This window comes from Cynocephalus volans, chromosome 9 (genome assembly GCF_027409185.1).
Source record: "Cynocephalus volans isolate mCynVol1 chromosome 9, mCynVol1.pri, whole genome shotgun sequence".
In the NCBI taxonomy this organism is placed as follows: domain Eukaryota; kingdom Metazoa; phylum Chordata; class Mammalia; order Dermoptera; family Cynocephalidae; genus Cynocephalus; species Cynocephalus volans.
The window spans coordinates 33,627,224-33,644,527 of record NC_084468.1 but is presented as its reverse complement, the minus strand read 5'-3'; the positions used below and the strand labels follow the sequence as shown (position 1 = coordinate 33,644,527).

General features: G+C 42.0%; 1 protein-coding gene across 2 annotated transcripts in view; it reads left to right on the top strand.

Moving 5' to 3' along the window:
* RELL1 (RELT like 1) overlaps positions 1-17,304 on the top strand; it is a 62,630-nt gene continuing 45,326 nt past the window's right edge. For both annotated transcript variants that reach the window (XM_063108052.1, XM_063108051.1), the window contains exon 1: positions 1-154. In XM_063108052.1, coding sequence (XP_062964122.1) covers positions 67-154 — 88 coding nt within the window. In that variant the 5' untranslated portion in view covers positions 1-66. The remainder of the gene's footprint in view (positions 155-17,304) is intronic.

Below are 17,304 nucleotides of genomic sequence, written 5' to 3'. Positions count from 1 at the left end.
GAGCTGCACCGCCTGCCTGTACGTGGGACGCGGCGCCCAGGGGCAGGAGAGCAAAGGGACGCGGCGATGGCTCCGCGGGGACTCCCGGGGTCCGCCGTCCTCGCCGCTGCTGTCTTCGTGGGAGGCGCCGTGAGTTCGCCGCTGGTGGCCCCGGGTGAGTGCCTCGTTGGGGCCGGGGCGTCTGGTGCTAAGCCCGGTCCCTGGCGAGCGGAAGGAGGCGGGGGGTCGGGACGGTAGCCCCGCCGCGCCCCGAGCTGTCCGCGTCCAGGCACAGATGCGGGATCGCGGCGCTGAACATCTGGCTGTCCCGGAGTGGCCCGGGCAGGGCGCGGCGCGTGGCAGCCGCTCCGGTCCCTCCCTTCCCGCCTTCCCCGCTCCCGCCTTCTGTGCCCGCAGGCCTCCTCTGGGACCTGTATCCCCCCAGCCCCAAGGTGTTTAGGGTGTAGAGACCCGGCCTGGTGTCGCCCTCCTCGGTGCGCTCACTCCGTGGCCGCGCGTCTCTGACCCCTGCGGACCCCTTTCCTGCAGCGCTGCGAACGGAAGACACGGGGGACCGGGTGGCTGTTGCCGCCTCCTTTTTTTTTTTTTTGATATGTTAAAACCTTGGAAAATTCCAGTTTCTTTTTAAGTTTTCATTTATTTTAGTGGTTGGTGTATTCTTGTAACAGATCAGAGATTCCAGATTTCTTCCCGTATATCCTGGATAAATAACGCTCAGAAAAAGGGAAGGCGCGTTTGTAAACTTACATTGTTTTTCTTCTTTGTGTCGATTTCTGTCATCACAAAAGGAACCTTCTGTGGTCAAGTCAGGAAGCCACCAGCAGAGATGCCAAAGTGTTGTCCCCAGCGACGAACTTATGAGGAGTTTTTAATTAAAACTTCTTAAGAGGGGATGTAACTTTTACGGAAGCCCTGTCTCACACTTGTTTTTATAACTACAGACACCAGGGATTCCTTACTACCAATCCCCCTCTTAATTGCCACCTCACAGCAGTAGTTAAAAAAAACAACATCACGAACTTATAGCTTCTTGGACATTTGGGGTTACCACAGCTTGGAATCTTACGTCAGCAAGCTCTTCCAAGCTTGCCTTAGGGGGTAGCTCCTGTTCAGGTCCAAATAATAAGCAACTGGAGGCCTTCCAATGGTGACTGTCTCCACCATAAAAGTGTATACCTGCTCTTTGCTCCGGGGAACATTACAATTGCTTACGGCTTTCAAACTGGCTTATCACTTTGGCTTTCTGTTTTTCATAACTAATCAGGTTAGGAAGGGAATTGGATGGATAATATGTCTCCTGAGTCTCTATTAGCAGACCTGTATTTCCTTCAGCCTTCACCCTTGAGAGATGGCAGCTAGTGACATGTTTTATTGGATGGAAGATTTTGATTTTCAGCATTTCCTTGCTGGGACAGATAGGTTCAGTTGGACCCGAGGTTGCAGACAATAATACTTAGAGGGCTAGAGTCAATTTGGAGAGCTTAACCGGGGAGTCAGTTGTTACATGTTCAATATATGATGCACACTATCAGCCATCATCAGGAGAAATCCATCTTTAGAGGGTAGGTTTGTGTGTTGATGGATCTCTGAGCAACACCCAGGTCTCAGGACTGGAATGTGACTGAAGAAAGCTCTCATCTAATTGCACAGTAACTTTTCTGATGAATGTTAATGCTTAAGAAGAAATGAGATCTGTAAAAAGAAAAGGGTACAGTGTACAAATTTGCCAGCATGTCTTGAGGCGTATGGAGAGAAGATGCCCTGACCAGTCTTCTGATCGCCTTGGAATCTAAGGCCATTTTAATGTTGTGAGCTGAGCTTAGGGAAGTAGGGAGAAAGAGACGGGAAGTGGTGGTTGAGTGCCTGCTATATGCCAAGCTTTGGGTTGGGCACTTCTTATGCATTTTAAAACTTATTTCTCATGACCCTGTGTAGTACTTATTTCCAGTGAGGCAACTGAGGCCCAGAGATGTAAAACAACTGGTCCAACATCATGTAGGTATTGTATGGATCAGCGTTCAATCAGAGAAGCAGAACCACAATGAGGGGTGTGTGTGCGTGTGTGTGTGTCTATGTGTGTATCTATATATGTACCTTTATCTGGAATAATAACCCAGCCTGCTTGATTCCAAAGTTCATTCTCTTTCCACTGTACTCCACAGCTCCTCAGACAGAGCATGAATCAATCTCCGCAATCTTGGCTGGGGTTCTAAGGTAGCGAGTTTGGGACAGCATAGAATTGTAAGCATGTGGTCATCAGAAGTTGTGAACTAGAGAAAAGAAGGGCAGATAGCTTCACAGTGGGTAGTGACAATGTGTCTTTCACTTCCTAGCAGAAGAATCTCATTAAACTATCTCTTAGTAGCAGCGTTTGAAACTGTATGCCGCAAGCACCAGAAGGGATGATTTTCCACATCTTGGCTTATTTATGTCCTTAAGTTCTCTGGTTACTCAGCTTTTGGGCTTATTAGTTTCTCTGCCAGACTGTGGGCATAGCTCTCGAGTAAGGAGTGTGCAGAAAAGGTACAGGGGCTGGTGAGATGAGAAGTATACTCTCCTTGGGCTCTCTGGGCTTCTATCCAGCCTCCTGACTCCCCATTTAGATGCTAAAGATAAGCTTTATTAAATTCTGGGTTCTTTGGCCAGGTAGCTGCCTAACTGTGCACCCACATAAGTACATAGTCAATGGAATGTTTTGAAAAAGATACCTCTTAGAGCTGGGGATTCAATGCCCACATTTAATTTAAAGAGGAAATGAAAAGCTTGAGAAGTGCCTGTCATTCTCCACCCCCACCCTCCCAAATGAATTAAGCAAACTATCTGGGAGTTTGAATAGTTGAATTTGAATGTGAGAGATCAAAGCTGCAGGTGATAAAAAGAAATTTCATTGTTATTTTTAAAAGGATTGTTTCGTTCTGATGTTGAAGTTTAATTACATAGTGGGACAATAGAGAAAGGATTCAAAACTGATAAAAAAATGAATTAAATCATCATTGGTTAAGATGATTACGTTGAGTGATACCTAACAATTTTAGGGCACTTCAGTAATCGGTAAAGATTTGGTGTGCTGCTGAAAGCAGGCTGGATAATGAATCTAGCGTGGCTTACAAGGACTAAAATAGGAATTTGGAGTTAGTACATTGTAGACACGTTACTGTTTTTGGAAGAAAGAATTCAATGTCTATTATTACATGTTTTGTGGCAGGCAGTGGTCTAAGTACTCAGATTAATTAGTTCTTACAATGCCCTGTCAGCTATATAATTTTCTTTCTGTGTTTGTAAATGAGAAAATTGAGTCTCTGAGAAATTAAGCTGAAAGAGTCACTCGTAAGTATAAATTGAGTTTTGATGTTGAGTCAGATCTGTTTTATAATGAAGCTCATTCTTATTATTACTAAACCATTTTGTTTTTCTCATGACTAAGGACATTCTTTTTATTCCAAGATATTTATTTATTTATTTATTTTTTGTCTTTTTCGTGACCAGTACTCAGCCAGTGAGTGCACCGGCCATTCCTATATAGGATCCGAGCCTGCGGCGGGAGCGTCGCCGCGCTCTCCCAAGTGCGCCACGGGCTCGGCCCTCCAAGATATTTATTAAGAACACTAAGTAACAGGGTAATGGCATGATATAGTGGTAGGAGCCCCAAACTTTAAGTCAGATCCCTGGACTTGATGTCAAAAACCAAGAAGAGACCCTACCACTTGTGGAGTGTGGCACACTGTTTCCTCACCATAAAGTGGGCTTTGTGGCAACTTCTGTCTTTATCCGCCTCCCTGGCTGCTAGTGAGGATCAAATGAATTTGCTGTTTATCTCTGGAATATCTTGGCAAATGGTAAAGTGACATATATCTTTTATCCAGTGCACCTTTTTTTACTGTATTTATTCCCCAAAGTATCCATTAGAGTTGATTTATATTATAATGTCAATTAAATTATCTAGTAAATATAGACCACATATACTGTAAGGTTTTCATTCTGGAGGTGGTGATGGTTTCATTGTAATTTTATAAAAGCCCAGAGTGACACCTAAGAATTGTGAGTCTGCTGCCAGAGTTAAGTAGCCAAACCTTCTTTTGCCATTTCCCCTCAGCTAAATTAGGTCCTCTAGGTCCTCTAGGTATTTTTGGAATATCTCTCAAAAGATTTAAAGTTTGTGCTGGGAAAGGGAGAGAATCACCTTTGATCACATTACTCCAAGGCACTTGCCACTGTTAGCATATTTCATTCTGGTCTTCTCTCTATGCATTTTTTACTTGGATAGGACCATAATGAGATACAATTATGTGTCCTGCGCTTTTCACTTATGTTACAGGTAAAGGTTTCTCCATTTCCCCACACACTCAAAAAATGGCTGCGTAATGTTCCATTATATGTATTCAATGTATTTTACCTCACTGTGCCCCCACTTAGGAGATTCCAGTTATTGCTAATTATTTTTAAATGAGTTTTAAAACTCATGGTTGCGGTGAACATCTTTGTGCATAAAGCTTTGTCTCAATTATCGAATGACTTCCACAGAAAATGGGTTCCTGAAAAGGCAACTTTGGGGTCAAAGGAATTCACATTTTTCAGACCATTGGTGACACCAATGTTGATCTGATGGTTGTCCCGGTTTATGTTCTCACAGCAATTGTGGAAGGGGCTCATTTGCACACCGTTGGCATTTTCTCTGAAACGTGTTTGTTAATTTATTAGGCAAAAATTGGTACCTTGATTGTTTTAATTGTAGTAATAATCAACATCTTGGATTACTAGCACACGGACTATTTTTTCTAGTATTTGAGCTATTTGCACATGTCTGTGATCCTTTATGGACAATTCCCTGAAAACAAAAGATTTTTCGTAGGCTTTTGGCATACTTGGTGGTGGTAAAACTTAACCGGAACCAGTGTGAGATTCTATGGTATATATTTGTCTTACTAAGTTTGAATAGTTATATGTTTTGTAATATTAACAAGTTTGATTTCTGAGTGTTAATAATGTGTGCTAAATGCATTGCATTACCTTTCTAGAGTCACACAGTCTGAATTTTGAAGTGCATCTTACTTCTAGGTATTCAGATAAGGGATTATGGTCCCACATTTTCTCCTCCATGACTCATCTGTTCTTGTCTCTTGGGAGTCAAATGAAAAACTGCTCAAAATAGCAAAATATCCTAACTCCTCATATGAATGTTCCTTCAGGAAAAGAAGCACTACTTTGGTATTCTGGTACAGAATCTAATAAATAAGAATACCTGGAAAAAGCTAAGGTTTTGTTTATTCTAGGTGGCTTTATGGATGGGTGCCCATTATAATGGAAACTTGATGGATAGATGGAGAGGTTGGGCCAAATTTCTTCTCTGCTTTCCTCTGCCAGTTATTGACACAGTGTTCTTTGTAAGAGAGAAAAGAAACTGAATCTACCCAAGGGACTTTTGGAGGTTGGGATGGGGAAAGGGTGGCAGATATTCCAGGTGAACTGAGTTCCTGTGCCTGGTCATCTTACCTTGGGGATCCTCTTGCCAAGCTGTTGAACTCAGGGGACCTGGTTTTCTATTTCTCCTTGCAAAACCCCAAGGCACCCAACTTTTTGTCTTTGCTCATTGGCATTGTCCCAGAATCCCACCAGGGAGAATTCCTCAGCCTGGGGTCTCCTGTTTCCTGTGCTAGCTGCCAGCCCTACCCTAACCCCCCCCCCTTCTCCATTTTGTTTTCACACTCCTTGTATAACTTCATTCCAACCACTAATGAAATGCCTATTGTACAGAGAAAAAAATCTGTAAACCACTTCCCATATCTGTATTATGGAGAAAATGTGGCTGAGCTGCTCATGGGGTTGTTGTGACAGTTACATAAGATAAAACAAATGAATGCTTGGCACCGTTTTGGGCACATACTAAGTGCTAAAAAAAAAAAAAAAAAGGTATTATTTGTTCTCAACCAAATACTAACCCATCACAGCTAAGTGATGAGACAAAGTTCCTAACTACTCCAGAATTTTCCTTTCTGGTCCTCTGCCATTACCTGAGGCATCCCCTATCACATCTTGCTCATGAGCCCTGGATGCTGGTGCTGATTTTGTAAACTGCAGAGAGAGCTTGGAGGAAGCAGTGGTGGACAGTGCCCAGGCCCCAGGGCAGGAGGAATAGAGGCCAGCAGCTTGATAGAGAGTTCTCTTTGGGAGGCAGGGATTTGTGGGGCAGAGCCATTGGCTACCAAAATTAGGCAAGGAAGGGGAGAAAGAAGGAAGGAAACCATGACCTCTATAAGGGTAGAATGTAACACTATCTTTTGGAAGAACTTTGGAAGATTCACCAGTTGGTTTATTTCTAGCCAGCCAATCTATAGGTGTAGAGTAGTCACAAAATTGTGCTGGTTTTCCTTAGGATTTGACGTAATTATCACATTGACATGAATTTTGGTCTGACTGGTTTTTGTCCACCTTCGCATTGCTCGCTGGTAAGAGTTTTTGTGAAATAGACTCTTATGAGGGGGGAGCAGAGTCCTGTAGTAGTAGGGCTGGAGGGGACCTTGGTGATCTCCTCAAAGCTTATTGAGCAGATGAGGAAGCTGAGTTGGCATAGCCAAGACTTAAGCATGGTTCTTTACTCTCTCTAGGACTCTTCCTATTCTGTTAAAGCTGTCTCTCTGTTGAAGTCGCTCCATCTTTGCTGCCCAGGGCAAGTTCTTTGGTCTGTGTTTGCCCTTGATCCTCAAGCTGAAGGGTCTGGTTCTCAGCTCTTTCGATCTGGGATGCACAGGACCTGAGAAGAATGACTTAACCGACTTATGGGAGTAATTGCATTGTTCGTACTCATATAATTTTAGAGTCAGAAGGGACTTAGGTGGGCATCTTGTAATTAACTCCCTCTCTTTGAAGATGGAGAAACTGAGCCCAGAAAGGTTCAGTGGCTTGTGGGAGTCAGGAGTGGCTGAAGCCCATAGTAGAGGAGCATACGTTTGAGTTTGGTGACGGAGGGACACTGTGTTTGTCCTGCTCACTGTTGTAGGCTCGGATCCAAGCACAGAACCTGGAATAGAGTAGCCACTTAAATATGTGAATGAAGGAAAGAAGCCAGAGCTTCTTCATCCAGAATTCATCCAGGAGTTCTGACTCTTGGCCCAAGGCTTTTTCTTTATAATAAACTGAAGAGTTACTCTTGCCAGTATTCACCCACAAATAGTAGCTGTAAGGTGCCCACCCCTTCCCCTGAATTGGTGAGAGTCTCTTTTGTCCGCTGGCCTCTATGGGCCATGTTGCTCCAAAGGCAGAAAAATCTGGTCATGGAGGAAAAAAGAGTGATACTAACAAGTAAGTAAGTACTGCCTTCTCAGGTGAGTATTGTGTGACATTGACAGGAAGTGTTAGTGAAAATTTTCATTGCAAAGGTTTTCAAAACCCAAATCTACTCATGAAGCTGCTTTAAAAGATAAACTTAATTCAGTTGTGTTTTTATAACCAGTGCTTCAGATGTATCTATTGTGTGTGTGTGTATATATATAATGTTCCTAATTTTCTAATACTTTATGCCATTCAAAACCATTTGTTTCACAGGTTATTTGATTTATTTATTCATTCAGCACATATTAACAAAGTGCCTTACTGTGTGCAGAGTACTGGGGATAAAGTGATATGAGCACAATAGACAGTCCCTGTCTTTATGGAGCTAGCAGGATATCAGGAAAGACAATTAATTAAACAACCAAAATCATAAAGTGTCATTAGTTCCTGGTAAGGAAAGTAGGGCATGGGCCAGAATACCTAACCTGGGGCCGGGGTGCAACATGGGTGGAGAAATGAGAATCTAGTACAGGTTGGGTGAGCTTTCTGGAGGAAATGAAGTCTAAACTTATACCTGCAAAACTGCAGGAGTTAGCCAGGCAAAAGGAACTAGAGGTCTCCGAAGAGAGGAGGTAAGAGCAAGCAAAGTTACAGCAGGGATTCCCAAACTTGATCGTACAGAAGTCAAGCTCGTTAAAACACAGAGAGTCTGAGTCAGAAGGTCTGGGATGGAGCTGGAGAATTTGATTTCCTATCACAGTCCAGGTGATGCTTGCTAAGTATCAGACATGGACAGGAGGGTAGAGGTGGTCAGAGGTGGGAGAAGTAGGTGGGTTGTGTCCCTCCACCTGGAATTCCCTCCCCTCTTCTCGGGCTGTTCATATCCTGTCCTCTGCCCATCCTTCAAGCTGAGATCAAGGATTACACTTACCTCCAGGAGACCTTTGCTAGGTATTCTCACTGACTTGATTGCCTCCTGTGAATACACATGTCCATAAGTCCAGGAATATGTGTTGTATTTGTTCTATGTTATTTAACCCTCAGTTTCATGCAGTTGTTTCTGCTATGTTTATCTTGAGCTCATTGAGGCAGCTAAGAATATGAGATGTGCTCAGATATTTGATTGCCTGATCAAATTTAATTTGTGTAACCACAGTAAAGAGCAGGTTGCCGTATTCTCTGTTTTGTAGAGACGAGGCAGAGAAATAACCAAAATGAAGGGAAGTGAATTTTCTTGCTCAAGCCACAGTGGAGCAGAAGCCAAAGCTAAATGTATGTTCATTGTTCTCACATACTCTCTGCATTATGTGAAATTGCATGTATCTTTGCTCAGCACCACTGGTAGAAGGAAAGTTTTATACTTAATTTGTCTTCGAATTTTTCCATTGTAGGTCCATCTCCTCAAAGAGAAAACATAGATATTTTACAAATTGAATGTAGATTTTGTTTTTAGGAGAAAATGGGCGATTATCCTAGGAATAATTCAGAAATTGCCCACTTGCTTTTAGGGTAAATATTTGAATGGGGTAATTCAATTTCCATGTCATCAGATCTAGCAATAATTTTTGTAAAATTTTTTTTTTTTTTTTTTTAAAAGATGACTGGTAAGGGATCTTAACCCTTGACTTTGGTGTTGTCAGCACCACGCTCACCCAGTGAGCTAACCAGCCATCCCTATATGGGATCCGAACCCGTGGCCTTGGTGTTATCAGCACCACACTCTCCCAAGTGAGCCATGGGCCGGCCCAATAATTTTTGTAAAATTTTGGCATGAGGGAAATATTAATGAAAAATTCATTTCAGTTTCCTGAAAAGACACTAATTAGACAATCATGCCATTACCCTTCTTAAGTGGCCAGATAAATTTATCTGAGTCATTGAAGATTTATAAGGAACTTGCCTATAACATGTCACATGATAGGGAGTATTGAAAAAAAAATTCCTTTCAATACTGGTAACATCCCAAGCCTTCCTCACCCAATGCACGCACATGAACATAATATGGTTTTCTGAGATTCCTCTACGGGGTGGAAGTTTGAAGAATTCACTGGGCTTTCTATTTCACAATATAACTTGGCAACACTTAATTTTCAAATGTTCTGACATTTCTTCATAGCTGGAAGTCTCCAATACAATCGTGTGAATTATCCACATTATAAAAATAGGAGCCCGGAATTTCCTGGCATTGGTGAAGTGGCAGATGGTTTAATGAGCAGGCATTCCTTCAATTTTTTTTTGCGAGTTTCTGCTATATGCTTGTACGGCCTGAATGCTTTTATTGCTTCCTCAGTTCTTTCCATCCCCCTTCCCCTCTATCAAAGGCAAAGCATGAACAACCACCAAAAGAGAAAGGGAGCCATTGGACATTGCTTGAATCTATGTGATAGAGCCAAGAAGCTGGGTTTTGAGTGTGAAACTCATTTCACATGCATCACTGCCAAGTCGGTGTCTTTAAGTAGTCTTTTGCAGGTAAAACTTGCAGATATTCCTTATACACAGTGTGCAATTAATTTAAAAATGAGGTTTTACTTATTTGAAATACCTTTAAGCATTATGTAGGTATGTAAAATGAACCACAGACTTGGTTTCTGTGCTCCACAAGCTTGTGATTGAGAAGGAGGAGATAAGCGATGAATACAAGACATTGTTGTAGTATAACCGAGAATGTGTTTGGTCTAATCAGAGACTACAGACAAAGTGCTGTGTGGGATCAAAGGAGGGAGACTTTCCTTCTGATAAAAGGGATGGAAAAGACTTTGTAGCTTAAAACTTGGCATTTTAAGTTGTCCGTAAAGGGAGTGTAGGGGATTGCATGCCATGCAAAAGAAACAGCCTGTGCAAAGGGATGGGGGTAGGAATAGAAAGGTCAGTGCAGACCCTGGTGTGTACAGAGGTTCTTCAATCACATGAGGTGAGGCTGCAGAGGGGAGACTGGGCTTGGCCACAGAGCTCCTGAAACTATGCACTTTGTTTTGTAGGAAGTGGGGGCTGAGGATCAAGTAGAGTGGAGGATGGGGGGGGGGGGCCCTCAGGCATCGCCATGTGATACAAGAGCCCCAGACACTAAGCTGAATAAGACCTGAATTTGTGATGGGTCCCCATTCTGTCATCCAGGCAGTCCAGATTGCTCTTCCTGTTTCTTCATCTGCGGGGGTGGCAGGTTGAGGGGGGATGGGTGGATGGAGAGTCATCAAAAGAATAATATAGTCCTTTGTAAGTAATACAGATATGGCCTACATAGTATAATAGGTTTCATGCACTACACGTGATACACAGATAGAAACAATTTTTCAAAGTTTAAGGAGCGCTGGAAAATGAGAATCTTGAAGTGCAGTGTATAGTACTGATGGTGTGAAAGCCAACAAGTATTCATTAATGGCAAAAGCTAGCTTATTATGTATTCTCTTAAGTTAGAGAAAATCCCCTGAAATTATACAAATGAGTTTGACTACTGAATTCTTAACCATCAAACATTAATTTTTTTTGGAGATTTTTGGTGCATTTTCATTTTTTAGCCCCACTGTTGGTCAAGTTCACATTATTTTCTTCTCTTTTGCGGTCTGGAGAGCTGTCAGTGTTAGGGCAGTGTCTTTAAATAAAACATGCAGATCAGCACGGGGATGATTTATAAAACTCAGTGCTTGGCTAAGGGGTCCACCTCTCTGTCACTCTGGCAAGTCCATTTTCCCAGTCACTTGATTTCTTATAATGTGATGGAATAGATTTTGGGGGAGGAAAAATAACCAGTTTGCAAGTAATTTAGTATACATTCAGTGCCTACATATTATGGAAATAATAGTTATACAAATAGTAGACCTGGTGTGGCTTAGTTTCCAGATGGGTGGGGGTGGGACAGGAATGGGGGAAGACTTAAAGGAGAGAAAGAGAATTCTTTTGCTTGAGCCACGGGATAGAATTGTTGATCTTTTCCATGCTGCTTGGTGCTTGACTTATTAATCTTGACATATTTATGAGTAAAGACTCTTGACTTTGAGTCAATGTGTTATAATAAAAATATTTATATATTTGGTCTTTGTCCTTGATTTCTGTCATAGAACTCCTAAAACGCTTGGAATTTCTTAAGTGATAGGAGGGCCTTTTGTTATTAATAATGAGCCCTTTTAGACCATACCTGAGGTTCTGTTAGTGAGATGACTCTTGTTGGGCCCTTAGATAGCTTCAGGATGAGGCTGGTTGCCAGGGAAACCAACTGCGTGATTAAAGGGTTGGATCTTTCAGCCCCACCTCTTGATCTCAGGGAAGAGAGGGGCTGGAGGTTGGGTTCAGTTATGGTCAATGGTTTAATGGGTTATGCCCATGTAATAGAACTTCAGTAAAAACTCTGAAACAACGAGGCTAAGCTTCTGGGTTGGCAAACACGTGGATGTGCTGGGAGGACAGCATGCCTGGAGAGGACATGCAAGCTCTCTCAGCCCACCCACCCCCCACACTTTGCCCTATGCATCTCTTCCATCTGGCTGTTCCTCAGTTGTAGGCTTCATAATAAAACCGTAATCATAAGTATAGCACTTTCTTGAATTCTGTAAGTCACTCTAGCAAATTGTTGAAACTGGGGGATTGGGGGTTGTTGTGGGAAGCCCCAAATTTGTAGTCAGCCAGGCAGAAGTGCAGTTAGCCTGGGGACCCAATTTAGGGGTGCAGTCTTTGGGACTGAACCCTTAACTTGTGGAGCCTGCACTAAATCCAGGTAGTTAGTGTTAGAATTGAATTGAATTGAAGGATGCCCAGTTGGTATTGGAGAATATGGTGTTGGAAAAATAAAAGTCAAGTCTTTCCTACTGGAAAAAATAACTCATAATATTAAAATATTGTTCCTGGAATCATCTCTTTGAAATTATGGTGGTTTACTATTTAGATAAAGGCTCATAGGCATTTTTTTTTTTTTAATTTAGTGGGAAAGAAAAAATATCAGGCCAGTGCCTTACTGTTTATGTATTTACATTGTGTTTTGTAGTGTAATAAGAAGTTACACCAGGTTTTCTTTGACCTTTGTTTCCTATGGTATAGACCAAAGATTTCGTAGCATTTTCTCTTTCCTAGCATTGCCTCTGCTCCGTGGAAACATCTAGTATGTCGATATTATGGATTGTAGTTATAGGCAATCCCCAAGGGATTTCCAGTGTTCTGGTTTTCCTCTACAACATTAATATCACTATTAGGTTGAACCATGTGAAACTGCCAATATCCAACTATTTTTGACATACAGTAACAACAGTTTCATAAGGCTCAGCCTAGTAGTAGTGAAGGCTCTCTATTATTGACTTCTGTAGTTAAAAAAAAAAACCCAACAAACTGAACTGATTATTACTAAGATGTTTTAGAAAATGCAAAAAAAAAAAAAAAAAAAAAAAAAAGAGCTCAAAGCTCTGCCAACCAAAAATAAATATTGACTATATTTGGGAGGTATTTCCTAGCAGGCTTCCCTTTTCTATGCGCAGTCCCTCGACTCCCGCTTCTTTCCTTTTTTTTTGGTCAACATTTTGTGACTATACTGTGTATAATTAAAAAAAGAGAAAATGTGGAAAATACTAAGATACACAACAGTGTAAAGAAAATAGAAATAATTTACAATCTTACCTCTCAGAGATACTGTAACTGTAAACATTTTGGTATCTTTTTCCTTTCCTTATAAAAACTGGGATCATATTGGCTCCAAATACCCCTTTGTATTTATTTATTTTTTCACTTAACATTTTTCATTAACAACTGCGACTATTTTGGACAAAGAAAGATATCACAAATCTGATCCCTTCAAATAAATGGTTTCTATTGTTTTCAGAGTCAAAGGGAAGTTTAGGATTTCCAAGAAGTAATCAACAATTTTAACAGTGTTACATGCAGATCAGGGTGGCATTTTAATTTGCTTCTTATAAATGATAGCTGGGTTTTTTTAAAATTAGCACTTGATTCCAAAAAGTAGATACATTGGCTTGAAGAAAGAATGTAACTTTTATTTTTTATTTATTTATTTTTATTTTTATTTATTTATTTTTTTTGGTCGTTTTCATGACCGGCACTCAGCCAGTGAGTGCACTGGCCATTCCTATATAGGATCCGAACCCGCGGCGGGAGAGTCACCATGCTCCCAGCGCAGCACTCTCCCGAGTGCACCACGGGCTCAGCCCGAGAATGTAACTTTTAGATGTACTCTCCCATCCTGATAATTGACTCACTAGGAAAATCCATTCTGTCATTCTAGATTTCTTATTGGATTAGATGAGTAATGACTATCTGTAGATTTTCTACTCAAGACACTGCTCAAGTACTTGAACACCGTAGTATCTAGAATAGAGATGAGCTATGGATAAGCCCATTCTGTGGAATTTTACTGCATGTCAAAGCTGCAAGCTCTTATACTCCGTAGGCAATAGAGCACAGAGTATGGGGCTCTGGAGCTGGGCTGCCTGGATTAAAATCTCACCTTTGCTACTTGCTAGCTAGCTGTGTGACCTGACGTTAAATTACCCGACCTCTCTGTGCTATAGTTTTCACATTTCTAAAATGAGATTGAAAAGAATAGTACCTACCTCATAGGGTTATTATAACTGTGAAATGAGTTGACATCTGAAAGGTGCTTGGAATAGTAACTGTACAGAGTATGCATCAATACATGACTATTGTTGCTGGTATTTTTTTGAGTGTTTAACCCTTTGCTACTGGTTTTGAGTTCTTATTTGGGTTTCATGCTGGTGACCTTCACATTCGTTTCTCCCCCTTAAAATCAACTTCTTTACACCTAGGGTTTTCCTACTTACTTCTATTTAATCTTTCCTTGTTTGCCTTTTCTGAAGTAATCTTTATTTTCTCTCCTAGTCCCTCTTTCAGTCTGACCTTCCCCTAACAGCAACAGTAGGACCTCACATCAGGGAACTTCAACTTGGATGGATCCTTCTGGCTCCACTCGCTTTCATTTCCCAGTTTCCAGATTCTCAGAAGCCAGGCCACGTGCCCGTCTCGCAGGAACACTGCTCGACCTAACACGTGACTAATTGGAAAATCCTCTGTTTAGGGCTGGTGTAGTTTCCTGTTTAGTCGGTATCTGCTTCTTATTCCTGGAAGGGAGAGAAGTGCTGAGCTAAAGTGTGGTGATGTGAGAGCCTGACTGGCTCGTGGTACTTGCTGTACCCTTGCCCCTGGACTTAAATGTATTCTGCACCCCACATTGATCGCCGCGTCCTCCAGTCTGGCCCAGGGGGTTCATTGTCCTTTCCTGTGTGTTTGATTTTGTCTCCCCCGCTGACCTGTAAGCTTTGTGAGCACAGCACCTGTTTCACACTTATTACCACTGATCATAGTAATCACAGCAATCATAGCTAACATTTACTGAGCACTTACTCTGTACCAGACACTCGGGTAAGCCCAAGTGAACCTCATTTAAGGCTCAGAAACAATTCTATTATCTTCATTTCATAGATGAGGAAACTGGGGCACAGAGAAGTTAATTGACTTGCTTGGGGTCTCACAGCTTTGAAACAAGTTGAACACAGTGCTTCTTAGGGAGTAGCTTTGGTTCAGTTTGGACCCTGCCTGCAGCAGACCTTGGCTCAAGTCTCAGCCCAGACATTCCCATGTAAGTGACTTGGATTTTGGTACTTTGTTCTTTATTTCCTCCATTTCTAAGATGAGCTTAATAATAACACCTGTTTCAGAGTTGTTGAGATTAAAAAAATATAATGCCAGTAAAAACACCAGGCACATAAATAAGCACTCAGTAAAGATTCATTGCTGTTAGCAGTTGGTAAAATAGTGGAGCATCCAGTAGACGACCTGGATGTGGAAATCGTAACCCCCCAGCCCTCCACAGGGGAATCAGTCCGTATTCCTTTCTCCCTCTGCTGGTTTTGCTTTTTGAAGCCCTTGCTTGGCTCTAGCTGGCTCAACTCCACACCTTGTTTTCCCATGTGGTTAGATTGTGTTGTATTCTGCACGGTGGAAATGACTTGGCTTGACTCCCAATCCTGGCAGGGGCAGGTTGTCCCTAGAAACCAGGGATCTAGCTCTTCAGTGGTTGGTCTCCTGCACTGGCTTCCTCACTGTGAGCTCCAGGGGATTTAGTGATTCCTAAAGGAACACCCCCTGTTCCCCGTTCTTGCTGTTTCTGCCAGGAAACAGGCCATCTGGGCCTGTCCTCTTCTTCCTATGTGATGGTTTTGTTCTGGCACTTGCTACTTAACCTTCCTCCTGTAGTTTAAATAATTTCTAAACTAGTCCTTGCTTGACCTCTTGTGAGGAATGTCCATGAACAGATCTGTTAGGATCACAGCCCTGTGGAAAGTGGGCAGTGGCCTTAGGTGAGGTTATGTAAGCTCAGATTTAGTGTCCCCTTAGGGATCTGGCAATTTGGAATGAGATGGAGTCCCCTGAAAATCCAGTTGAGGGCCAGTTCCCAAAGCTGGGTTTAGGAATGTGCTGCTATTTGTAGCCTTCTTTTGAATCTTTGCAAACTGGAACCTTCTGCTGATTTTGATGAGCACTGGAGCATGTTGGTGTATTTACATCTTTCAGAGAGGACTTACCCAACAAGTATGTGAAGCTGTGGGGTGTATCAGTTGTCCAGCTCTGAAAATAGTCACTTACTTTGTTTTAAAAAACTGCTGGGGGCTCCCCTGTTAGCTCAGTTGGTTAGAGCACGGTGTTATAACACCAAAGTCAAGGGTTTGGATCTCCATACTGGCTAGCTGCCCCCCTGCCCCCCAAAAAACAAAAACAAAAAACAAACAAAAAACTGTTGGTATTTAGTAATGAGGTATAAGTACACTGGACATTCTCTCCTACCAAATAGGGTTTAAACAAAACTGCTTATCGCGTTACAGTCAGGGGCTGGCTGGTTAGCTCACTTGGGAGAGCATGGTGCTGGTAACACCAAAGTCAAGGGTTCTGATCCCCTTACTGGCCATCCACCAAAAAAAGTTACAGTGAAAGTGGGTACTCGAGGGATTCCCTGGGAACCCTTCTGAGAAGAGAGAATCTGCTTTCACAGGTTCCATGTAGCAGATGTTTTAGGTGCTCCCACCGTGTTCCAGGTAGGGATTCAAGTACAAAGACAGGACGCTCTGGCCTCTACATGGGCAAGCAGAGGTGTCTGACTTTAATCGGGGTTTCTGCAAATTCTGTGTCCCATTTGTGTTTCCTAACTTTGAGCGCCCTGTGTCTGAGCTGTTGTAGTGAGGCGGGTGGGGAAGATGCCCGTGGGTGTGAGTTGTGCTGCTTCTGCCCGGCTCATTTCTCTGCCGCTACCCAGGGATGTCATCATGTTAGACCAGTGATTTGTTCACAGAATGAGTCGATCATCAACCATCCTGGTCACTCCTTGGGATTAGGGGGTCCAAATAAAGTAATGAATGTGAAAGTGCATTGAAAAGCATCGTGTTATTTGGGTGGGAACTTTTATATCTTGTATAATGTTTCTTTAACTAATGTGTGTGATTGAAAAATTTCTTCCTCCTTTCTTTCTCTCTTTTTTTCCCTTTCTTCCTTCCTTCATTTCTTCCTTTCTTTCTGGAAGATTGTTAGAAGCCAAGTAACTAACATTGCTGTTTCAAATTATGTTTGTGGCAACTACTGAATGACTTTTAGGTACAATAGTTTGTGAGTAACAGTGTAATCACATTTATGTGAATGAGATGCCTTTCAGTAGATAGAAAAAGGTTCTTCCTTTTACTCTTAACTTTATAATTATGGATGGGGAAAAACAGTTATAGTTTAGAGTGATCTTTTGTGTAGTTAAAATTAATATTGGGAAATTTTATGCTACTGAGATTTTTAAAAAAATGAAGTCAGTACAAATTTCATCTTGCTCTAGCTGACTTTAGTAATTTTTCATGGAGATGATTTTTACAGTAAAAGAAGATTCATGCAGATTCCAATGTTAATCATATAATAGGGTCATTTGGAGAGAGGCAGCTTTTTAGTGTTTAAGGCTTGGGGTGGGTATATGAAGACCTGTATGCATTTCAGCTCTGTGGTTAGTTGGTAATGGTTTAACCCACCTATTTTCCAAAAGGCTTGTGTCACTAG